Genomic DNA, 26,749 nt, shown 5'->3' on the forward strand with positions numbered 1-26,749 from the left:
AGATCGTTCCTCCACCACACTATGCAACTCTTCAGTTCCACCCGGGGGGGTAAACGTTAACATTATACAAAGTTATTGTCTGTCTGTATACCTGCATTGTTATCACTCTTTAATATTGTTCTTTATCAGTATGCTGCTGCTGGAGTATGGGAATTTCCCCTTGGGATTAATAAAGTATCTATCTATCTATCTATCTATCTAGAATGCTACAATGACGAGGTTCTACACCCAGGTCCATTCGTTCTTGCAAACCCCACTGGTACGCACGTTCCAAGCATCTGACTGGGTGACTGGACATGTGGATTACGGGACACGAGTAACGGCCGACTTTATACTGTTGCCCACCGTTGGCTCCCATTCAATCAGAAATGACACGTCTGCTCTCCACAAAGCTATGAGATTAAAAACATTTTCTAGGCCGTCCCTACAAACCATATGGGGATAATCAACATATAAAAGATGTTTTTGGGTGGTGTGTTCTCTTAACACATTTCATCTACTTTTTATTTTCACAAAAGAGACAGCCAAACATTCACATCTTTTTGCATTAATCAAACACCAAGTTATGTAACTTTACATCTTTCCTGTAACTTCTAACAGAAATGCATGTGAGCTGAAAAAATAAAATAAATAAAAATAAACGTTGTGGCTTAGCAAACAGCAACTCTAAAACATTCCAGGGTACTTACTGGAAATGAAGTACAAGTCACTCACCCAACTACAACACACGTTTCTCTAAGGAGGAGCACCCAAGGTCCACAGTTTTTATCCGTCTTGCTGACCCTGAGTGAGAATCAGAATATCAGTCTGAATCAGAATCAGTCGAGATGGCCAGTAACTCCACACCACATCATTAATAACACTTAACTGATCAGAACGGCTCCACCCCACCCACAACTCGCTGTCCCACTCGCAAGAAGCTCCAGAAGGCAACGAGTCCAGCATCATCTCTAAACTTCTCACAAAGAGCCATCAGACATTACCATTATTATTATCATCTTTAACACGGCACTTGGTGATACGCCTCTTATAGTAATTGCTAGCAATCAAAAATTTCTTGAAAAGAATTTACCTTCATTGCTTCTGGCAGAAGGCTTCATGCAGTTCTGATTCAGCCAACACTTTATTTTAACGCACAGGAGAAGAAAAGTGAGAGTCGCTGCCAGTTTCTGTCCAGATACTCCTCTTATTCACACACACTACTACAGGCCAAGCCATCGTCCAGCGAGGATGCACTAAAATCACAGACCAAGGCATGAAAACAAATCCTGGAAGACTTTTTAGAAACTTAAACTCTTGTAGCATTCCCATCGCAGGGACTCTCGTAGTTCCTGCTAAGTTTTTTTTTGAGCTCCAGGGTATGAACTTTTCATTCCACCAGACACTATCGTGGGTGGGGCTCAGGTGATAAAATTGTTCTGATTGGTTGACAACAGGCATTGGCGCCACCTTACAAATCTGTTTGTGGTTTGGACATTGGGGAGTTACTGGTGAAAATGGTGCGTCACCACATTTCGCACTGCCTCACTCGTCAGAGCCCCTTCCCTGGTACGACTCCCCACGCACCACATCCAAGCAATGACAGAACACGTGCAGTCACGATTGCATCAAAGCAACAAGGTGATGAGACTCCCTGTGAACTCCCAAACGTACCTCACATTGCACCACATCACTCTTCTTTTGCACTCTGGGAATGCGACCCATGAAATTGGCCCAGGACCCACAATGTACAGAACTCATGGGCTCCCAACAACAAAGTGCCTGTGGTGGGGAAACCCCTTAAGTAGATGTGGCCTGCAACCTTGTGGTGTCGGTGGTGCCAAAGAGAGACGGGCATTTACGGGACATTAGGCAACGCTGTCCTGCTGCCAGTCAGTTTAAAAGGGTGGAGAGATGGGCCATCCATGGATCCCGTGGGGTGGGACTGTTTGACAAAGCAGAAAAAGCAACAATGACCACTGACTTGTTGTTCAGTTAGTTGATTTATTTATTTAAATTTTTTTTTAGAGGACAGCAAAATACTGATCCACAGTAACGCAGACACTGCAGTGAAAAACAGAAGTCATCATACAGGTAATCTTCATCATTTAAGAGGTAGAATTTCATAGAAGGACTCTTCTGTTGCAGATTCACACCGCACAACCATGACATCTGTCTGTAAAAGAACTGTACAAAAACAGCAGACCAACAGGGCAGGTCACTACAGTGATTCTGTTTCAGGAGCCTGAAGCCACAAAGGATACATTTCCACATAAACATTAAAAAAATAAAAATAAAAGAACAAAGGAAATCTTCACAGGAATCAAAGACGACAATATTATTTCATTAAATGTCAGATGATATTTGAAAGCCTTCTGGTGATCCCAGAGGCTGGAAGACGCTCACTAGTCTCAAACCAGGCCACTGGGCAGCACTTGCGGGATGCTTTAAAATCAATGCATTTCTGGAGTAAAGCTGGACGACGTCTGTCCCCAAACATCAGACGAGGTGGCATGTGGCACTGGCAGCAGCCAATTACTGAAAAGCCTGCCACCTCCAAGTGGGTGGCCCCGGTCCTGACACAAAGCTCCAGAATTTGACTTCAGTTTCTGTGGCCCTCACACCGTCTCTCCTAGACTTTTCTTTGTTCTGTACTTTATTCACTTTTCTCCACCAACCACATCGCATTTTCAAACGAATCGTGACAAGAGGTCAACTTTTGTAATACTTCATTTTTGGTTTGCACATTCCCTAAGGGGGCCCTTTTAAAATATAAAATGTGAGGGTCGAGTCTTCATTTTGACGTGCCACACTTTGTAAATGAACTTGAGGAGAACGCCTATAATCCTACACGATCTAGTCAGGTGCCATTGTTTGATTAGCTGCCATTCCAGTTTTAATAACTACACGTGTAATGAAGAAGGGTGGGAAATGGGACTTTGATTTTGCACCTTACCATGTCAGACCCACTTGTTGAATGTTTGACACTATACTGCACAGGACCACCCGTTTACAGAATACAAAGTGAACCTCCCGACACAACCTTGGGGGTATCCTTTGTATTATTTAGGGTTGTTTCCCATAAGCCCTACCAGAACTACCAATTTTACTTGAGAAGCCACACTGATTTGCTGCACGCAGGTTACAATTTATTTTCATTAGGCTCCGTAGGCCCAAGCGTTTGTTTTTTTGATGATCTATTGATCTTAATTGTCACACTCGTTTGGAATATTCTTGGTAATTAAAGCTTTGTATAATTTTCATTGCATTTTTCTTGTCCCTTTATTTTGTTCTTCTGAGTGCTTTTTCAGCATTTACTTAATCATGAAATCCCATCAGGCACACCACATTATGGGAGCTCAGGAACGGAAAGCCTCACTTTGCTCGATGCCAGAATTGTGTTGTAGGGTGAGGTTTTTCACCCGTTCTTTGGGGTTTCTCATATAACCCAAAGTGCGGTGGGACAGCTAGATCTGAAACGTCATAACACCTGCAAGGTGGACAGGAACCTTTGTGCAGCAAATGCAGAAATTAAACAAGGACCACGGCCTTCCTTTCAAGTGTCCCCCCCCTGGCTGCAGGTTTTAACTTCCACCAATTTCTAAATTACAACCCATTTATTAGCTGCGGAGGCAATTTCTGTTTTTTTGAGCTTAGATTCTTAACTCTCATGTTACGATTCAGAACCCTTAATTGCTCTCTTTAGTTTTAAACATTTTAATTGTGTGTCGGTCAATAATGACATGCAAAGGATAAAAGGAACCACCAGCTCTACAGCTAACTTGGTTCCATTTAAAATGGCGTACTGTGTATGCATCATGTGCTGCCAGTGTAAATAAAATGTTTAGAAATAAATACGAGAAACAAGGAAAGGACTGTCCACAAAAACACGAAAGGGGAAAATCCTCAGTGTGATCATCATTAGTACTTGAGTAACGACATCACGACCAAACCACATAATGAAATTCCATGTCAGGTGTGGGTAATAATTAGGAAACTGGGTAGAAAGAAAACATGCAGGCCTCCAGCACTGAAACGGAGGACCCGGTGCTAAAATTCACAGAATGCGTATCTGTTGGCCACAAGCTGCTCAAGCGAACTTATGAAATTATTATTAAAAGTCCAGAGACCTCACTGCATTGTCTTCCAGCAAGCCCGTTCCATTTGACTTCAGCCACAGATGGCTTCTCCCACCTTCCAGATCTGTGAGCCAGCAAAGGAGCACAATTGAACTGCAAAAAGTTTACCATAAAAATATTACTTTGATAGGACACATGGGATAAAAGGTACACCATTTATGTGAAAAAATAATCTCCATCAAATTCTTTCTTCTAAAAATAAAACGGAATATATATATATATATATTATATAAAAACAGGTTGTTTAAAAATTTCCCTGTGTGCTTCTGTTACACACAAAATAAAAAAAAAATAAAAACAAAAAACGCCATTGCCTTTACAGTCTTGAAAAGAAAACAAAAAATAAAATAAAAGCCATCTTAAACACTCATCCCAGAGAGTCGACTGCTGGAGAGCTTTTTATTCTCTCTGTAGCACTGACAGCATGGAGGAGGACGGGGGCGGCCGGCTGTCTCCACGCGAGCGACGGCTCGTTTGTCTCCGGCTTTCTCCATTGTGCTTCAGCTTCAACGCAGAAGTGCCGCTTTAGTACTGAACATATTCAGATTGAAGGGACTGAAAAGAGGGAAGAAGAAAGGGGAACAAAAAAAAATAAAAATGAAACACATCCGAGCACATTGTAAAAGCTAAAGTACAATGCTGGGAATAATAGAGACAGAAGTGCGGACAAGAAGTGGTTCAGTTCGTTTAAGCAGGCAGATGAGATCTGCTTTTATGACCCATAAAGAAAGGCAGACAGTGAAGTTGGAATCACATGAGCACCAGGGTGTTGAAGCAATGCCTGCTGATTGGTGGGCATGTGCAAAACAAACTGCTCAAGAGTGGACTTTTAATAACACGAGCTTCACAGGCTCGCCTGCCAGCGTTAGGGGGGCAAGGAAAACAGCAGCTGGCACGTGCCATTGACTTCAAGGCTAAAAACTCAGTCAGCCTATTATGCCTTAGAAAGAAGGTATCCCGGTGCTCAGGTGACTTGTTTTATATTATAGTGCCTGCCAAACAGCTACAGAGGACCCACCACAAACTGCTAAATTGTACAATGCTGGCAGATACCCTAAGGATGGTGCCAAGGGTTTCAAGAAAACCATCAATCACCTGCACTGCACGCATTGTCATAAGCAACTGAGGATGGACCCTCAGACAGGTCTGGGAAAACCACTGCCAACCCCCCTCATCTACACAAACCAAAAAACGGAAGCAACATCAAGAGAATATACAATATCCACTGCTGGCAATGGATTGGCACATAAGCAGAAAGACAGCAGGGGTGCCTTGTGTACAAGTGTTACGTTTGTAGTTGCCGGGTCTACTTAGCTCCGCTTCAGATTCATGTTTTGTCTTTCAGCCCACTTGCTCATCAGTAAGACTCCCCAAGTCTCACGTGAACACCACTTTCCTAGCACGCTTCTCACAGCTCTAGGGTACGGCCACACACACACACCACTGCTAGCATCCTACTAAAAGATGGCATGCACATGGAATTGCTCAGCGGGCCCTTCATTCTAATGCAGAAGGCAGTCATCGTCATTTGTGTGCATGTGTGTGGACTTGAGGTTCACTCTGGCGCGTCTGAGGAGTGTCTGTACTTCACCCGACTCCATGCACGCTTTTGCGGTTATTCATACGTACGCAAGCTCCCCAGTTTTGTGGGCGTTTGTTTGCTGGCGTGAAGCCTCACTCTCTTATCTGTTAGCATATGGATCTCTCAATTTCAGCACTTCTTCCAAGCTGTGTTGCCTAATAAAACTATTTAAACAGAAACTTTTTGGGGTAGAGATATATTCAGCTTTGGCACGTTCAGCATGCACCACTTCCTCAGTGGGATCCTGAACAGGCTGCTGTGTGCCCAAACTGTAAATGGGTCATTTGCACCTCTCTATGGAGGACACAAAACACAAAGACCAGAGCTGACTGCACGGATGCCGTACTGAATTAGAGAAAAAAGAGAAAAAATAAGCAGCAGAAAAGGTAGAGGCGAAGGAGGAGAGATGTGGTAGAAGAGGAGGAATTGGACCAGCAGTTAGAGAAGGGTTTAAAAAAAAAAAATGCAAGTACAACTTACAGGGATTGAACGGCTTAAATATCGTGCCGTGGAGGATGTGAGGCCCGCATACTGCGGCCGGTGAGAGCCGTACTCATCTGACAGTCTGCTGGGCTTAATGGCGTACCTAGGGATACCTTTGGTGGCGTTGCGGCTCTGCTGCTGGTTGTTGTTCAGCTCAGCCACCGGGGGGCTGCTGTTTAAGTAATCAGACGGGTGAGAACAAATAAAGCCCGTCCTTGTGGGAGCTGGCGAGGGCGTCTCATCGACAGTAGCACTGAGGTTTCCGAGAGAACTGGCTAACCTTGAGTTTACGGAGAAGCTGAGTTGGATACAAGACATGTGGGAGACAAACACAAAAATGGTATGAGCACAACATACAGTGATGAGTTCATGCCACCTTCTGGACAGCACAACATGGAACACAATATTCATGCACCTGCAGTAACCGTGAAGGCGAGATTCACCATACAGAGCTTCAACGACGCTTGCTCATTATATACAAAGACTAAGATGAGAAAACAGTCCTACGCCAAAAAGTTGGTGTTAACCCGAAAAGGAGCCATATTCTGCATTTTTTTTTCTTTCAATATAGAGTACCCTTCTCATTGGGGGGTTTGAAACCATCCATGCACACGATAGACTACAGCACATGCAATTAAGAAAACATTCCTTTGCATTTGCTGTGGTTAAGATATGCAGTTTGAAATGTTAAACTTTACAAGGATGTTAGGTGAATCACTCTGAAGACGAGTTCTATTAAAGAACAAACAAAACCTGAGAATCTTAATAAGTTTCCATGAAATGATACTGTGATATAAATATTATGGTATAATTGATTGATTTCTGTCCCTCGTCCCATTTATCTAGGACTTCACTGAAGTTTTAACTTTAGTTTGATGTTACAATGGGCTCACACCTGGGACTGAAGCAAATCCTTGTGGCAGGCTGTGCAGGTGTTGCTGGGACGTGCAGGACATTAAACAAAACCAACATGTACGGCCTAGTTCAAGCGTTACGCAGGATAAAAGAAGTTGAATTTCCACTAAAATGAAAATTTAAATATGAAAGCACAGCAATGTCTGTGCTTACCTGCAGTCAACTCTTGACCAGGACTTGATTCTGAGAGTGTTGCCCTAGCAGGCCCAGGCTTTTTGCACTGCGTCTTGGAAGGGCAGTGGAGGTTTTATTGCTGATCTTCTGTTATGTAATTTATCTCACTGGCCACTCGCCTGGACAAACAATCACCTTATCTTCGCTCCACAATACTGGGCAAGGTAGTATACTAAATTATTTATCTACAGGTATAAAATGTACTAAATCATTGATAAAGACCCTGACAGATAACAAATAGGGCATTTCTCAAGGCATATGGTACAAGTGTATGAAACAGAACTTTACATCCAGCCTGAGAGGCACCACACCTTTTCAAATTGGAACCCGAGGACACGGGACCCCTGCCTATCCTCTTGGCGATGGCTGAACTGGAGTTGGAGACTTTTGACGTCTTCAGTGGAGACATTGAACCCTGGGACCCAGCTGAGGTATTGATTCTGTTCAGAAAATAAGACAACAGTCTTCAGTATTACATTAGCATCCATATTTATTCTCCTACACATTACAGAACATTCCCAGACCAGACTAATTCAGTTTTGTCAATGCACTGCTATCAAGACAAAATCTGTTCTAGAATTAGAAAAGTAAAAAAAGTGTATGGGACCTGGGGGTCCATAAGAGATTACAAAGCACTAATAAAACAATTTCATGAAGTGTAGAGACAAACACCATATTAATGAGTTGCACCATAAATTGAAGTACACGAAGTGTTACAGAAAAAGATTTTACATTAACTTTATGTCAATGGACTTCAGTATTATTTCTGAGGTAGTACAAAGACGATGGAAATCAACTTATTTCTCTGAATATAAAACATATTCGCTTGAAGAAAAGGTCATTTTGGAATATTGCCCCCAGACCTCTCGGTTATCTGTTAACAGATTTAAGACTTCATCAGCATACAAATTCAGCACTAGAGATGGCAGCTCCTTTTGTCTGCCAAACATACGGTTTCCAAAAAACCTGAATAAAATAAAACTGGAAACCAAAGAAAACACCAAGTCAGTACCTGAAAGGTTGTGAAGGCGATCTTGTGTGCATTTTCATATCATCTAGCCTAAAAGATAAAATGTGGTAATTTCACAATTAACAAAAAAAATTACGGATTAAAGCATCATTTACCCTGCAGACATTCAGAGAGAGATGCAATTCCTTCACGTTACTGCAAGGACCCCTCAGTGAGACATCCGTTACTGTACTGCCATTACAGGTGCTGCTCCTCTGTGTGTCTGTCTGTACTTGGGAAGGAGCTTTGAGATGCTCATTCTACACAACTGCAGGACCACCAATAAAATAAATGGAAATTGCCAGAAGCAAGTCCGCCAGTGGAGGGCAGTATTGTGATAGGCTGTGAAATTATTCTGTTAAGGAACACTACAGTAATATTGTACCAAACTTTCTTTTGCAAGAGTATTGGGAGGTAGGCAAGAGGAATTTAATCAGTGGAGGGAGACAGAAGAAATCTGTATGGAATACAAGTCATTTTTAAATTTTATTTATTTAAACGAGAGCAGACAAAAGAGGCAGGATTGCAATTGGTTTTCTTTATAAAATTAAAAGACAGTGGCCTTTAACTTTAGAATTGTTCTAAGATTAGTTGTGTGCTTATGTACCCGGGGAAAGTTGTGCCCCATCATGTCTATCCATGTAGTCCTCCACTCAGTAATAAATGAAAATACCACGTTAAAGAAAAGTTTTGTAAAGCCAATGCAAGATTGTCAAACAGCATTTTGAAAGGTGGAAGCCTGACAGTAGTTTGCGAGCACAGTCAGCATTACCTGAGAGCTCCGGTAGTGGCCGATCTCGGCTGTCTTCTGCTTTTTAAGGCACGTAGTTTGTCTCCCTGTGTCATTAAAAATCCATCATCTGTGTAATCATTCTGCAGCAAAACAGAGAAGGCCGTTATGTCCCGAGTACTGAAAAATTATAAGAGTAGTAGGATAGTATTACAGTGCAAGGGATGAAAAGATGATCCTCATTTATGGTATTACTGCACAGTACACAGTACCAAGTTAAACATCACACACATGCACCCCCTTATACAGGGGGGCAGTAAAATAATCACATACACAGAACACTGAAATAGCAGGGATGTTCACAGAGAATCTTTAAATATAATACGCTAGCGTGGCTGTCCGGTTGTCTGCCCAGGATTTTAAATCCCCTGTATCTCACAAACCGTTTGACCTGAAATTTGGTACTCATACAATGCTATGTCTACTATCTACTCTCGGGGTGATGATTGACCTCCAAGGTTATTCCTCTTTTTTTTATTGTAGAATCAACTCTCGTCTGCGGCCAGCAGGGCCGTTCTCAGTCCCTACCACCTTCACCGTCACTTCCCCTTACCTCTTCATATCTTAAATCATTCTTGAGGCAGATTGAAGACTTAAGTGCCAGCTTAAGTGAAAAATTAAGGAAAACGTACCAAGTAATTGCAACACAGACACGGACTTAATCAGTTTTTACGCGAAAAGATGCCGACGAAAGAAGAGAAGAAGCGGGCCGCTAGGGTGGAGAAAGAAGAAGAGCTGCTCAGGAAGCAGCAAGCACATCAACCTCTGAGCAAACGAATGCTAAACGTACGTAGAGAAAGAAAGAGGATGAAAACTATAAGTGTATTCACTGCATGTTATCGTTACTGGTTTCAAAATAATAGCAGCTTTTTGAAAATGAAGTGTTTTGAATGCAGTAGACACTTAAAAAGAAATGTATAGAATTTGTCTTAGAAATAGCATGAAGAGACTAAAGTAACAGTTGGGTAAACAGATAAAATGTCCTAGGTTGCTTAAGAAGTGACTAAGTGCCATGTGTACAATAAGACTTGCCAGTTGTCACGTACGGTTTTCCATAAAAGAGTAAGAGCAGAACTTGAGAGATTTAAGGATAAGAATGTAGTAGAAATGAGACTTATTTGCGTATGTTTGTTTGGACGTGGAAGCTATTGAACCAATCAGAGTAACCACTAATTCAACACTGTTATGAAAATTCAGTTATCTTTAGGAATGGCTCTTTGTTCTGTGATCATTTGCTGACGGTGTCTGCTCAGGGCATGGAATCTGCATGTTCTCCCCACATCACAAATACATGTAGTTCATTTCATCAGCAACTCTAAATGGGTCTGGTGTGCATGTGGGTTAGACACCAGCTCTTCTCCTGACTGCACTGGATAAGTGGGTTGAAAAATGAACTGAAGGATGAAGTGGTGCAAAGAAGCCAGTAAGGAGACATGGAAACCCTCGGCCTAACACACAAGCAGAACAAGTGGTCAAGGACACTGCTTTATTTACTGTGCATCTCTCAGAATGGTTCCTACTCCACTGGGCCCCTGAGCAAGGCCCAGCCTGAAAATTACTCTAAGGGGGCCGTATAATGCCTGACCCTGCACACTAACCTCTAAAAGGTCATGCAAAAAGACCATTTCCCCTCTGGTATCAAATCAACATATACAGTAAATAGCAAACCGAGAGCCAGCAGGTGTTTACAGTGCACTGGAAAACTGAGTCACACTGCCAGCACAAAGTTTTTCTGTATTTCTCACTCGAAATCATGATTCATTTGTATATTTTCACAACACCGTACAAATTGTGCCCTATAATTAAACTAATTTTTTAAAAGCCTAGGAATCTAAAGCTCAAAAACACAAAGAAATCTTGCAATTATCTAATTAGACAACATTTGCATTCATTTATTCAGCTAGCCCAGTCGTCTAAAGTGAATTACAAATCCAAAGTGTACAGTTGCTTTCAATGTTCTGGAATGTGAGCAATGGCACAGGGTGAAGTGTTTAGACAATGGTGTAGATTAAAATGAAAATTCCTCTGAAATTATATAACAGTTCTCAGCAGTGACTGAAAACAACCTTGTGCACGGTCCATTTGCTTTTATAATAAAGCGTTAGTCTTGTGTAATTAGTCTGCACATTCCCCTCATGTCTCCTGGTGCTGACCCTCATCCAACTTGATCTGCATGTTAAGAGGAGATTTTTTTAAAGTGTCCCTGGGGGAGGTACAATGACACTTGTGTGTGTGTGTGTGTGTGTGTGTATATATTATATATACTTTCTTATATACAGTATATAAGAAAGAGTGGGATGGTGATCCATCTAAGGACAACTGTTGCCTTATGGTAGATGCTACCAAGAAAGGCTGCAACTATCAGTTACTTTAAATTACACTAAAGAACTCAGAATGCCTTGTATAAAACATAAAAGTTTTGGTAGGTTAAAGTTAACTGTTTAATGTTCCACAGCACAAAAATTGAGCAGACTGCTGCCTTGTAATTTGATGTAGTATCTTCACATGGTGAACCCAATCCTCATTACAGGCTACAGCACATTTAATTCTGTCAGCAGTGATTAAGCTATGAAAATAAACCAATATAGCAAAGACAGACTTCAATATTAATCTCTTCTCTTGTTGCTTAAATCATTTGGAGACCTCACTATTACATCTGTGCTATTACTTTACATTCTTGTATTAAACACAGTTATTACGAGGAATGGTGGAAGCAGGACCAAGACGGTGAAAATGAGATTAGGAGAATTTCAAATAAAAAAAAAGGACAAAAAGTAATGATAATGAGGAAAACAAATAAAAAGGACCCGACAGCATATTATTAGAAGAACATCAAGTTCACATGTAGGAAATTATTAATTCAAACATGATGTTTAGGCAGTTAAGGTGTTGGATAGCAGATGTTTGCAGGTAAACATTAGCTTGATGAAGTGAAGGGGCTTCCATAGATAGACTTAAAGCAAGCATTAGAGTATAGCATCTTGAAACAGTGAAGCCAATCCCAAAGAATCTTCATAGATGCCACACAATTGCTTTCTTATTTCTGCAATAAGAGTTACTACATCAGGTCAAGTCAGTGGCAGCGAATGATGCATCAGCCTTTTGCCTTCATCACAGCGCCACACTGCTCCAAACAAACTGCAGATGGTCTTGGCATAGGAATGAATTCTATTCCTGTGTATGTTTGTCACCTGACTTTGTATATTAAGATTAATCTTGCAAAAAAAGCCCATTAGTAAGAATTCAACAAAAAAAAGAATAATGCTTTATTATGTATTTTTAGTACTAGGGTGTTGTACTGTGTTAGCCATTATGGATGTAGTGAGAAGACTTGCGCTTGCAGCATCAGTATGGGGAAGAGCAATAGTCAAGTATCTACAATGAGGGAGACAGGTTTGTGGTGAGGCATTCTGTAATCCAAAAAGGCGGCACCATTCTCTCTGCAATTTTTCCAGTCATATCTTGTGCAAATTAATGTTTTTTTTTTTTTTTTTTTTTTTTTTTAAGTATGGCTTTATCCTTTATCATGCCTCCAACTAAAAGAGCACTTACATTGAAGTAATGCTTTGATACACAACCTACTCTAGGGACGATAAGCTGTCTGTAACATAATCTATAGCAATCCAAATACACCCCCAACCCAAAAAAATGTGGGCGAAAAACACACACACACACACACAGTAGCCTACCTCCTCCATGAGGTCCATATTCTGTGTCTTGTAAATGCTTCCAGTGATGGAAATGTTATCCATGCCCGAGATAATGTGGGACACCCTCTCCTCATCCAGTGGCCTCTGCTTCAATTTCGACCTGTAGACATCTCCCTGGATCCATAGACTAGACTGCTTACTGGTTTCAAATACATATAATGAAGTGAAAATAAATTAAATCATATAAAATACACATTTATAATGCAAGCTAATCAACTTTTTTTAACCCATTTGAAAGAATCTGACTTAGAAAGGACTCAGTATGAATTAAGTGCTTAATACCACCCCTATGTCTTTAGTACTAGGGTGCTGTACCGTGTTAACATCTTACCACATCCATAATGGCTAAGCAAAATGACTCCTTTTATTGGCTAACTAGAAAGATTACAATACTCAGCCTGAAGAAAGGGCCTGAGAATCATTACATTACTACATGTTGCCTTGAAAGCTCACATATTGTAATCTTTCTAGTTAGTCAATAAAAGGAGTAATTTTGCTTAACTTCTTACCACACCCCTATGTCTTGAAACATTAAACTTTACACGGCCTAGTCCAATGCAAAGGCTTATTAGCAAATCAAAACAAATTCTGCACTCAGGAAAAAAAAAAATGCACTTACATACAAAATAGCTACCTAGATAAGACGGACACTGGTTACACGTCTTCAAGTCCTAAATGAATTGATTGCATTTTAGCAGACAGCGATTCTTAAACTCTCCCCTGATCTTCAACTCCGTAGGATTGCAAGGCTATCATCAGTCAAGCACACACACATGCATGCAGTGCGGCTAAGTGGTTAAGGCTTTTGTGACTTCAAACCCTAAAGATGTGAGTTCACGTTTCGCTACTTACAATGGGTGACCCTAACCGAGTCATTTCGCCTGCATTTGCTCCATTTGGAAAAACAAAAAAGAAATGGAACCAATTGTATCTCTCAAATGTTGTGATTTGCTTTGGATAAAGGTGTCATCCAAATAATTAGCAGTAATAACGGAATCTGATTGGGGGGGCAGGAGCACACTTTATGGAAGAGTGCAGCACAAAAAGGGCACATTCAAGGCTAGTTTATTTAGAAGTCTGTGCATCACTAGCAGCTCTGTGAGGACTACTACTGGAAGAAGATGGGTCCAGTTAAACCAAACTGGTGGCTTCCTCTTGTTTACTTCAAAAGTTCTGGAACTTCCTGTTCTTTTTAGGAGGTCAGGCAGAATGAAGAGTGAAGAACAAAAAAAAAAAAAAAAACTCCACCCACCACTCATTCAGGTTTTTCTGCCAAGATACATGCCATATCTAATTGGTCTCTAGGGGGTGGTGGCATTGTTTCACTCTTTAATATGCAACATTTTCTGTGAATCTTTGTAAAGTGCTGACTATAAAAGGTTCAGAGTGAGATAAAGAGTGGCTGAAATGTGGGAGGTAGTAATAAATAAAATGAAAAGTACATCTGGGTATTAGGCTGTGACATGCAGTGATGCAGAGCACAGCACCTCTCACAGGGTCTCCCACATGGCAAAACTATCAAGTGCGAATTTCAGGCAGGGCCTTTTCTCCTACTCGACTATCTTATGAAAACACAGTAAAGCTCCTCCATAAGTACCAAAGGTTTAACCTGTTCATGGTGACCACCTCCATATTCTTGTTGTTTTATTTGATCCAGCTGCAACTTAAATACTTTTATTTATCACTAGATTAAACAACCAGATTTAAAAATAGTTAGAAAAATGTGTGCTGCAATGAAATAAATCTGGTAACGTGAACAAAAAAAACGCCTACATGAACCACAGCGTTAATCTAAAGTTGCCTGTCTAAATTAATTTGGCATATCCTACAATGAAGAATCTCTCCTCCCTGCTGAACTCATGTCAAAAGGTAATATGGAAACAAGTCATTAAACAAGTCTGGGAGGAGAAGCAGCACTGCTGTAGTCGACCGATTATCTGCTGTGCATATGCATGTGCTAAGCCTTCTTTTAAAACAACACTCAGAAGCTATAGAAAGGCCTTAAAAGATGTCAGCTTACAGGTATGTGAGCCTGCTAATACATGAATGACCTCTTAAACACATAGGGACCTCTCGGAAAGAATCTGCTCCGCCAGCTTTTCCTTTTAAAAAGTGTCTAAAACCACTTATTTTCCATATATAAGAAACAAGTAAACACATTATAAACTTTCTGTATTTATCAAACTTTATCATTTTTGTGATGCTATATATGATGTAATTTCCCTCACAACTTTTATCACACTTTTTTTCCTTCCATATCACCAACTACCTGTGCACACCTTTGTGTAAATCCACCCATTGCAGGGAAGGCTGAGAAAAGCGCTATATAAAAGTAATGAATTATTATTATTATTATTATTATCTCAGGAAATATTTGGCACAAGTTAGGAACAATCCCAGACATTGACAGTGTGAACACACACACACTATATACATAACTGTCTCTATATTTTATAAGTAATGGGAACAATTTAGTATTGCTAATCCACCAAGCCAGCATACCTTTGGAGCACCCAGGACTTCAACCTCAGTCTCCTCGTTGTGAGGAGCTACACTACCACTGTGCTATCATTTTACACCATGTATATATTGTTTGTTTGTAATACTACATTTGAAATACTTGAAACAAGCTGGGTATAAATATAAATTTATTATACATTAGCCATGACACCTGTCAATGACAGGTAATAGAATAATTTAAAAATATTTGCTCTCTCCTGCTCTACAGATACTGTACCTTCAGTTCCTTTCCTCTGTATCCACGTGTTGTGTGTGTGTGAGTGAATGTCTCTTCACTGGTGCTTCTTCTTGAGTGTGCTCCTGTAAAGCCCGTCTTTAAGACTCAAGGCTCCTTTCTTGCCACCAGTTTGGTTTTATACTTTCCACCTTTGAAGGCAACTCTTCCATCATATGCCTTTACTCTTCCTTGTGGGTCTCACACTCGCACATGCTCTCTGATTGTGTGAACAAAGCCACACTGACCAATAACACCAAAGCCACACTGACCAATCACATTGTTCTGTGGGACAGGATGGGACCGGACACACAGATCTTATTGTTTCATTATATAATGAATTTTAGGGTAAAGTCTAAATGAAGATAAACTTCATACAGATCATTAGTTGCAGCATGAAGTACATTACTCAGTATATACAACTTAAATGATTCACAGTGCCCCAGTTTATATACTGTTAACAGAAGTTATCCAACTGAAAACAGAAGTGTGAAGATGGCAACATGAAAAATCATACAGTGCTACAGAACATATCTACAACAACATGACACAGATTAGATAAATTAGAAATTTTCTTTTCAATTTTGAATATTCAGTATATGGTAGTACACCGGCAGGGTATGACAGTGGTAGTGCTGCTGTCTTGCAGTAAGGAAAACAGGGTTTGTATCCTGGGTCTTCCCTGTATGGAGTTTGCAAGTTCTCCCCATGCCTGTGAATTTCCTCCCAGTTTCCAAAGACATGTATATTAGGTGAAGTGGCTGTGCTAAACTGGCAGTGTGTGTTTGGGGTGTGGGTTTGTGTGTGTATGAGCGTGCGTGCCCCGAAATGGACTGGCACCCTGTCCAGGGTTTTGTTCCTGCCTTGCACACATTGCTAGCTGACAACCCCCCAAACCCCAACTCCCCAAACTTAAACCGGTCAGAAAATGACATGATGAATATGTGGTGGTCTTACCATACTATATAGTGGAATGACCTGCTGGTATTTAGGACTTAGGGACATGCCGTATTCTGACAGATTCAGAGAAGCAGAGGCGATCTAATCCAGGTCTTCAAAATCCTCCTAGGCACAGATAAAATGGATCCAGCAGAATTCTTTTAACTAAGTGGTGAATCATGTATTTAAGGACACCGGTGGAAATTAAGGGGAATTGCACTTAGGACTGAAGACCAGGAAGAACTTCTTTATGCGGAGTTGTGGGAATCTGGAACAAACTACCAAGTGTACTTGAAGCAGAAACCTTTTCACCCTTTAAGAAGTATCTGGATGAGATACTGGGACAGTGTTGCTATTTACTAAACAAACGAGTCTGAATGACGTAATGGTGCCCTCTTGCTTGACAAATTTATGTTCAGTTTGCAGAACATTTACACAACACTGTTAGTATGCGAAAGTTAAATCAGGAATTGAGACCAATTTTAACATAGTACACTCCTCTCAAAAGGTGCTACAGAGGCTGATCAAATTGTCTTTTGTCATAATAATGGAAATCATTTTGATCAACTGTTATGAAGTAGGGCCCACTTAGTGCATTTTCTCAGTGCCCTGTGCTGAGGCACCTACCATTTTTATTTATTTATTTTTTTTAATTACGTTCTTTTAATCTTAATAGTGTGTCCCTACAATAAATATGGCCAGCAAGCCTAATCGGTAACCAAGAATTTGGACATTTTTCCCAGGGGAATTTAATTTTTCCCTCTCTACCCATTCCAGCCTCCTAGATCAAGAACTGTTTTGACTGAAATTGCAGACCAGGAGTCAACCTTTCACAAACACATTTACATGCATATACAGATAGTTAAGTAAGAATGAACTCACTCTTCTAGGAAGTGCTGCTGAGGTCCTATAATGGACCCAGGTCGACAGATTCGAATCCAGGCGATACTCTCCGCTGCCGTGAATCTGTAGTGTTTCATTAGATAGCAGCCTATCAAAGTGCCCGTCCTCCCCAGGCCAGCTAAATAGTAATAAAGGAAACATAAAAACAAACATTTAAGTGAGCCTTACAAAAGACATCAAGAGCTACAAGGCCTGTGGAATAGAATTTTACTATGAACTTGTTCAGACAATCCTCATAAAGAATGGACTTAAAAGTTAGAGCAGTTTTTATTTTATTTTTTTTTTTGAAACACACAAGTTAAGGAATGCTGTAGAGTGACTGAACAGCCCCACCAAGTGGACAACACTGATTAATGGGGTTTAATGATGAAGGCTGGCATACTGTAATCACTTTTTAACAGAATGCTGGCTTTTTGAAGTGGCTTTGCTACTTCCATTAGTGTTGAACAATTTCTACTCTGCACCAAGGTACCCTTTAATTTAGGCATCATAAAAATTTAAACCACCCAATCAATCATTCAGATGTACCATATACATGATCACAACATATGACCCATACTGTGCTACCTTGGAGGACTATGAAATGAGTGTGAACATAAAATGTCTGCCCAGTGAGGGATCACCTGCTTATGCCAAAGCAGCTAGCAGCGGGAAAGAGCCAAAAAAAAAAAATAAATCAGTAAGTGTAGAAACTTTCCACAGAAGTTAAATTTATGAAGTCTGCATGTTATGCTCAATATATAAACTTCATGCTGGTTTGTTCAACTATTTATCTTTTTATTTAACTTCACTCCCATATTTAACCATCTCAGTGTAACTTTGCTGGCTCAACTCACTGCTTCTAGTTCACAGAGATCCACCACAAGCCGTAATTACACAGTGCTCCACGAGACCAAGCAGTACTGGCATCAACTTCAAAAGCCTTGAATGGTTAAATGCTCCGACTGTCCAAAAGGTCAGTGCAGTCCAAGGACATGTTACCTTGGGCAGACCCGAGTGATTAATGGGATTCACCAGTAGTAGATTCAGCAGCACCTGCTTTCTCAAACTTGGCTGATTAGCAAAGCAACACCCTTATCTACTGAACTCTGAAATGTATATCCTCATACAAATGCCACTGCAATGACCACACTCAGCAAATATTACTTTAACCCAAACTGTTGCTTCACATCCTCTCCTAATTTTCCTGTCTGCCTATCCTGCAGATATTGTAGATGATTTTTATAATGCTATTTTATGGCCGAGAGGCTGTAAACAAACCAGTTTCTTTCTGCATCATCACTGGGTGAGGTTACAGAAAATAGGTTAAGAAGGAGAACTGGGTACAGTGCCAGCTGGGTGAAAAGGCCAGAGTGAAAGAGGCATGATAGACCTTGGTAATGAAAACTGGCTCCTTGGAAAAGGAGTGTAACTTCTCTGGTGGAGAATACAGAAGGTGCAAAATTGACAGCAGAGTCACAGAGATGTCTTTTGGTTTGACTCCTCTATCAAGTGTTGTCTCTTCTTTCACTCTGAAACTGGCAATTGACATCAAAAAGGATGCATCTTGCCCCATTTGTTCAGGAATTTCAATGAGAATATTAAATTGCCAAGGATCACATCCATCCATCCATCCATCTTAGGAACCTTATAATGATGTTCTCTTGGTATCTCTAGATGGACCTCCAGCACACACTGGAATATTTTATAAATGAGTGTGAGGCACATAATAGGCATGTCAAAAGCTGAGGTTATGGTCCTCTCATAGAAAAGGCTTATTCTCAGCAAGTAAGGAATGAGCAGTTGCCCCAAGGGAAATGAGTGACAGGCTCTGGCCACACTAGAAAGATGTTGGGTCTTTGGGATTTTGAATGGGGTGAATTACCCAGAAGGAATTAAAAGACGTTGTTGAGGCAGGTTAGCCCTGTCAGCCCAGTTCAAAATGTTGCTATCCAATTCTTCATCAGGATAAGTGAAGGTAAAAATGAGGATGACGACAACTTGTACTCAATGGTTTAAAATTTATAAATATCAAACATGAAGTAGAAGAGAGCTAAGAATTTTTCAAATCCTGTGTGCCCCACACCGTTTATTTTATAATGTTCAGTTAACTCTACAGCTTTAATAATGTGAATCTAAAATGTATGTCAGTACCTAAAGATGAATGTTAAAAATTTCACATTAAAACAGCGTGAGATAATTTAGGAGTGTGGGTGTTAAAAGAGCAACCAAGCCGCTCCTGTCATCGTTGTACAAACGCTGGGGGACTCAGAGAAAGACCGAGATGGAGAGGGAGTGCCACACAAAGCAGAGGTATCACTTTTCTTGCGCATGTGATAAAACATAAAACAGCAAGCAAACAAAAGAAGGATTTTTTTTATGGGATCCAAAAATAAAGTAATTTTAATATAATGAGAACTATGTGATCACAAAACTGCTATTGAAGTAATCTTTAAACACATTTTACATCTTACAATGAAACGTTAGTAGATTTTTGGAGTCTGATGTTGCTTTTAAGTTACTATATTAGGGTTGGGCGGTATACTGGTATTGAAAAACCCTAACACGGCACGGTATCACCATTTCACTAATTTCAGTGTTAGAAGTAAATGGTAGTTTTCAACCACCTCACGCTCAAGTTGTTTAGTAGCGCAATAAGAACTCCAAAATGCCTGCCTTTTATATGTATTACTGTACCACCAGCTTGAATTACCAAGGGAAAGGAAGAAGGCTTTCCAGTGGAGGAAGTGTGATGCTCCAGGCAATGTTCTACTGGGAAGCCTTGCGGCCGGACATTCACATTGATGTTACTTTGACACATACCACCTACCTAAAGGTTGTTGTAGACCATGTATGGCCCTTCATGGCTATGTTATTCCCAGATAGCATAGACCTCTTTCAGCAGGATTATGTAACACAGCAAAGGTTTTTCAGAAATGGCTTGATGAACATGGTGTTGACTTGGCCTCTAAACTCCCCAAATCTCTACCCAATTAAGCAACTGTTGGATGTGCTGAAACACCAAGTCCAATCCATGGAGGCCCCACCTCAGAACTTAAAGGACTGCTTCTAATGTCTTGGTGCCTGATACCGTAGGACAGCTTCAGAGGCCTTGTGGAGTCCATGACTCGAGAGGTCAGAGCTCTTTTGGTGGCACAAGGGTGACCTACACACTATTAGGCAGGTGGTTGGAATGTTGTGGCTGATCTGTGTATGGTAGTATAAAACAGGTTTGCAAAAGATATGAATACAGTATACATTTAAAATTGAAGTGCAGTTTATTAACAAACCAAAAGAATTCCCTATATCCAATGGTGCACCCCTTATGCAGCTTTTAGGAACCACTCCTTACTGACTTGGTCACTACCCAAGACTTCCATTTTTGCTGTGAAAAAGGAGACTTCCAGTAATTACTGGGAAAAAGTCACTGCTCTTGTGCTGTCCCCAATCTACCTTTACTGACTACTTGTCATTTTAGCAAGTTAGCAAACAATAGCCATTCTTCCCTTTGGATGCAGAGTCCAACTTTTAATAATATATCACACAGCACCCCTCACACGCTCACTCCAAAGCACCTTACACATATATAGGAAAAGCAGCCTTGGACAGAAACTAGTATAAAAGCATTCAACACTAAAAGAAATAAACAATGGAAGAAAACAACAAACAGGATCAAAATGCAAAGTCATAGAAGACAACAAACAAAAAACAATGTCGATTATTGAATTACAGCACAAGGACCTGGACATATAAGATGAACCGAGACAGAAAGTAAGAATGTCAGTGTAAATTTGAACAGAGATGAAGGCTTTGGCATCCATAAAGGATAGGCTTGTTTGGGACACAACATGATTGCCAGCATCAGTGGACTAGAATGGACAGTAAAGGTACTTGTACTAATGAAGTCTGGAGCAAGGCCACTTAACGCTTTACAGGATTAACAACAGGAAGACACAGCGGGCCGACACTATTCAATATAATCTCGTAGCAGGAATGGAGCAACATAGAAAGACTTATGGATTTGTTGGATTCAATTTCTCCAAAGGAAATCATGACCTGAGGGATCTCTGACAAACTTCTACATTAACACCAAAATAAATCTGAAATAAATCTTTTAAGCAGTGATTGGTATTAGATCCCATCTCCAAAAGTTACAAAACTGCCAGATTCCGAAACTTCATTACCTTTACAGTGGACAGCCACAGCTCCATCGGTGTTTTCACAAATATGCAGAAATCTTCGCATGATGGTGTCACTGGGTGTGCTGCCATCCACAAAGAACAGGTCACAATGCTCAAAGCCTGCGTCTGTGAAGCGCTTGGCATCATAAATCTTCTTGTTCAGCCTGATGACCGTGGTGACATTATGCTTTCGAAAGTAAGGGAAGTAGGCTTCAGGGGCATGAAGGGGGTACCCTGTCAAAAGAGCAAGATCTAAATCGATCGTTCATAAGCACGTACCTTCTGAAACTGGAGCAAAGAAATCTTTTATATTCTCCTGAAATAAACAGTTGGGGAGCGGGTGACAATGACAGCAGCAAGAAACAGCCAAGACATTTTATGCTTCACTAAGTCTCAAGTCTCATTTGCTTCATAAGCTTCCAGTCCTTTATTTAAAACCACAAACACAATAAAGGACCCCAAGTCCACAAAGCAGTGGTGATGATACAACAAATACTTTCTGATCATGCAGATTTCTTCTTTGCATAATACAAATGTTTAAAAATACTTAAAATATTGATTTAAAAAATTACAGATATGAAGCAGATCCTTGAAGTTTGCTGGGTAAGTTTACTTGTTTTGCATTCCAAATGTCACCTAAAAATTCTGCAAGCAAAATGTAAAGAGATTTATGACACTAATGTGTAATGCAACATTACGAAGAGTGTCTGCTGAACTTGTAGGATTTGGGAGCAAGCGTGGACAGGGGAATATTTTATGAATCAATTCATCATAAATGAACCAACTACAGATGTGTATTCGAAGTACTGCATCAGCTGTAACCTTGTTGACATATCCAAGAATAAGAGAACTGGCTTCCATCTGATGGGACAAACAACTGGACCAGCTTCAGACAAACCACAAAGGGGTCAGAGTAATTAAAGAAGATTAAGTAATCATCCCCGCAAGACTCTTCAGGAAGCCATCTCATTCTTGGAAAATTAGCCAAACTTCAGTTTAGTATTTTTGGCCCTTTCTTGGATACAAGAACCATCTGATTACTCAACACACCCGTTTTGACATTTTCTGCCATCAAAGTCGAGCCAGTTACACCAGCTGCACTTAAAAGGAGTCAAAGACTCGGGTCTCATTCCATCTGATGACTGCTGATCAGTAAAGGCTTACATAATTTTATTAGTCTCTGCTTTCAGGTGGTGCTCCAAAACTTGTCTGGCAACTTGCCTCATGCTGCACTGCAAAACATGGGAAGGCTGAAACCAAAGCTCATTTTGAAAGATTTAAGGGCAATCACTGAGAATGCATGCCTGTGTTCTTAACCATTAGTAACCATGTACTGAGTTTTTGTAATTTCTTTAAGTGTATATAATTATGAGTTTGCTAGTTAAGAAAGTGTTAATTACTGCAAACTACATATCTGATCTTTGGCTCTGCATACACTGAAAAGGACCCCTGTGGATGCACACCGGAAACTCATGAGGATCACGAGTTAACTGAAATAAGTTAACACACATTAAGTTAGGATGCTTAGCCTCCGAGGCTTTATTCTGAAATACAGACATAGGAATAGCACTTAAGAGTGTGCTGCATGACTAATTGTGCACATGCGACCTCAGAGTTTAAGGCCTGAGGCTACAGTATAATGTACATGTTACTTAAACCCTGAAGTTACATATAAAAGGTGACTATTAACCATTACTGGAGATTAATGGATGGACTGGGATAGGTTTGTTAAGAGCAGTTCCTCCCGCAGTACAATACATGACCATGCTCTGCTGGCAAGGACCCAATATGGACACCTGCAAGTATTCATAATCCTCAGGGACAAATCTGTTGGGGTCCTTAGGTGTCACCAAAGGGTGCTGCAGAGCGAAGGACTCCCTGTTTTGGAGGGGCTTCTACTTGGCCCAGAAGTGCTTCAATCAGGCTGTGCTCCCAGGTCCAACATAAAAGGAAGCCATCCAGCCTCCTCCAGTTGAGTCAGAGTCAGAAGGCAGAGGGCGAGGGGAGGAGTAGAAGGAGCTACTGAGAACTGAAGAGTAGTGTGGACTGTGAAAAAGGTTCTTAAATAAACAATAGGTTTAGTTGCACCCAGGACTGTCTTGCTGTGGTTGTGTCTGGGTTTTGTTTGGGTTCTGTAGTACCCCCTGGTGGTCACACCATATAGCCTTCTCAGGGTATACATCGAAAACTTTGCCAACAATGGTAAGTAGATGCTAATTTGAAGAATATAGTAACTTGTAATCAATTCATAACTTACAGTAAAAGTAACCTTTAAATATTAATAAATTGGGGACAGATTAAGAGATCTGCACTATATTCCATCATTGGTTAAGCAGTGTGATAACTATTTTATACTGCAATTTCCAAGCTATCCTTTACATATTTATAAAATAGAAATATTTTACTAAAACAATTGAAGGAAGGAAGGTTATGGGACTCTCTCAGTGGTGATGCAACAAGACAGAATAGAAAGCCTTGTGGTTTAAAGATGAATGCCCTAAAACGGAGGGAAAGGAAAACCCTGCCTAAAACAACAACAGTGCAGGTGCCATCCTCATTAGTATGCCCACTTAACTGCCAGTGCTTTCACTATAGACATATGGAAACAATATTATTGTGTTCGTCAAGAGTTTTTCCAGTAGTACATACCGTACCACGGGATCACATTTTGTAAAGAGAAGCTTTCAGGTTAACTTCCATCACTAATTCACATGCAACTTTTAGGATTGATAAGATAGATACTTTCTTAATCCCAAGGGGAAATTCACAGTTAATTTAAGTTTAAAGTGCTTCCACTGTCCAAAGAGGGGAAACAAACAGATGTTGCATGTGTGATTTAGGAGTCAAAATTGGAAAAGGTTGAAAAATCATCAATGAATGATTTTTTTTCCCCCCATTAGGTCACTGTTAGAAATAAACAGGCAGCTTCTTATTTTCTGTTGCCTCCCTCAACAAACAGACTGAAATTCAGAGTGGTTACATTTTGCTTCATTTCAGATATCAAGAAACTCCTCACTATGACACTTGGGGAGAAGAAAAACAAAAGCATTCCAAATGGCTGTCTATGCAGAACATGGAGGGTACACAGCCAGTTATGGTGGTTTGTACACAGGCGAGAAAGAGACAATAAAGCAGAAAGTGCTGCAGCAGGAGAGGAGACTGGTAGCGGATTTGTGACCATCCAGGGCACTGGGTTTAATGCTGCAAGCTTCTCATCAGTAGGTATGAAGTGTTAACGTTACACAAGTGAGCTCCTTCAGCACAGGTCAGTAGGAGCAGTTAATGTTACAGTATATCATAGAAAGTCTCCAGTCCTAAGTCGTCAGGTCTATGGGGATCCCCAACTGTTTTTTATTCCATTTGGGTCCATGCCAACTTCATTAAACCATTAAAACACTCATTAGACAGGTGATTAAACCAATTAAATAATAAAAGTCACAGTTGGACCAAAGCCCAGGGGGGAAACCATCGATCTATTTTGTAGTGGCATTTGCCACCAGCAGGGGGAGCTCTAATGCTAAGAAGTGACATTGGGATTTAAGAACCAGCAGGAAAAAATTTCGGCAGACTAGATGACCACCTAACTTAAGGCTTTTAAATGGCTGATGACCTTGTGCCCCGTCAAAATACTTTACTTCTCAAACTCTGCACTGATTTGTGAGTGGCAGGAGGTTTGTTTTTTTCTTTGTGCAGCACTTCTTTTTATGTGTTATTTATTTTTATGTCCATTCCAAAACCTCAGCTACTTTTCACTTAGCAACTTGGCATACGTTTCTGCTGTCATCTTTGTCACCACAGGGCCTTTCTATTTTCCAGTATCAGCATTGTGAAAGATACCATTGGGGGGAGGGGGGTATTGGAGTAAAAAAAACTATGGAGCCCATGGAGATAGGGAGTGTAAAAAAGAAATTGCAATACAAACCACAAGGGAAATGGAAAGAGAGCCACTTAAGGAAAAAAACAACAACATAAGCATGTAAATACACTTTTTTTAAATAAGCAGTTTGTGTTCTTTCAGTTCTTCTTTATCTGGGAGAGATTGTTTTGTTTTAAATGAGTACAACTCTCCCTCCTCGCCACACATTAGTGACGGCACCTTCCCCTTCACCCCTTCAGTGAGGCAGCGTGCCCCATGTGAAGGGGAATTCATCAAGATCAGGTGCAATGGTGTATCATTGCAATAATCGGTGGATGTAAATGGACCTCTGCTGTTGTTTGTTTTCCCCCACACAGCCCATCAGAATTCAAACCAGAAGGAGGAGATGCAAGGCAGACATACAGCAACTGTCTATTCCAAGATGGCACATCCAGCAGGAGAAATGATACAACGGGAATGCACTCCTAAGTGAAGGTTAGGAGACTCTTAGAGATTCCCTTATTTTTTCTGCAAGACATCCTCTCAGGTCTAGTTTGAGAAAAGCTGCGTAGGAACACATCTGTCCCATAAATGTTTGCTATTCACATGTTTCAGATGGAGAAGATGCTAGTTAAATTTTGATAGGACAGTAGGTACCCCAACTGGCTAAATCCAAGATATAAAGCATCAGCTGGCACTTCTCGGAGATCACTATAAAAAGCCACTGTATTATCAGACTTGACAACTTCCTTGTATGACCAGAGGCCGCATGTTCAATTGCTTGCAGCACCAGACAAGCAGACAGACAGTGTAAGAGTAAAATGAGGCTGAGAAGAAGTCACTCAGTGCTGAATACCCCTACTGGGAGGCACCCTGCGTCTCATTTGATAGAAGGAAAGGCATTGTGTGCAACTTGAGAAATCAGAAACCTAATATAACACACACCTGGTAGCAAAACCTGAGAAATTTGGTTAAATTAAAACTTATTTTAATGCTAGCACAGTGGTGGTAAGCCTCAGAGTAAGAAAAAGAAAAGGCAAACACCCCTGTAAGAAAACAACATCTCAGCCATTTCTCACCATGTTCCACTTTACTTTTCGGATGAGGCCCACTAAAAGCTAAAAATTTTCCAGGAACAATCCAGTTGAAGTCACCATTTTCAACTCTCTGAGGAGACAAAAACAAAACAAAATGGAACCCATCGCAAGGATATACTGGTGGGATTTTAATATAAGAAGAACAGAGGTAGGCTTGATTTTCCAACAATGTTCAGCACAGGGCTTTCTTACACTAGGACAGGAATCAGAACTGGAGACCCATGTAATCGTTGGGAAGTGCCTGTGTGAATAGTTGTGACCGATAAATCATAGATGAGG

General features: G+C 40.6%; 1 protein-coding gene across 4 annotated transcripts in view; it reads right to left on the reverse strand.

Moving 5' to 3' along the window:
- Positions 1-1,976: 1,976 nt before the first annotated feature.
- The window catches only part of cdc14ab (cell division cycle 14Ab), an 83,036-nt gene continuing 58,263 nt past the window's right edge, over positions 1,977-26,749 (reverse strand). For 2 of the 4 annotated variants that reach the window (XM_051933041.1, XM_051933042.1), the window contains 9 exons: positions 26,453-26,540; positions 21,521-21,751; positions 17,337-17,475; positions 12,761-12,920; positions 9,054-9,154; positions 8,285-8,332; positions 7,584-7,712; positions 6,181-6,481; positions 1,977-4,673 (listed from right to left, as the gene is read on the reverse strand). In XM_051933041.1, coding sequence (XP_051789001.1) covers positions 4,644-4,673; positions 6,181-6,481; positions 7,584-7,712; positions 8,285-8,332; positions 9,054-9,154; positions 12,761-12,920; positions 17,337-17,475; positions 21,521-21,751; positions 26,453-26,540 — 1,227 coding nt within the window. In that variant the 3' untranslated portion in view covers positions 1,977-4,643. The remainder of the gene's footprint in view (positions 4,674-6,180; positions 6,482-7,583; positions 7,713-8,284; positions 8,333-9,053; positions 9,155-12,760; positions 12,921-17,336; positions 17,476-21,520; positions 21,752-26,452; positions 26,541-26,749) is intronic. The other 2 variants (XM_051933043.1, XM_051933044.1) reach the window with 1 other exon arrangement.

Source organism: Erpetoichthys calabaricus, chromosome 10, assembly GCF_900747795.2.
Source record: "Erpetoichthys calabaricus chromosome 10, fErpCal1.3, whole genome shotgun sequence".
Lineage (NCBI taxonomy): Eukaryota > Metazoa > Chordata > Cladistia > Polypteriformes > Polypteridae > Erpetoichthys > Erpetoichthys calabaricus.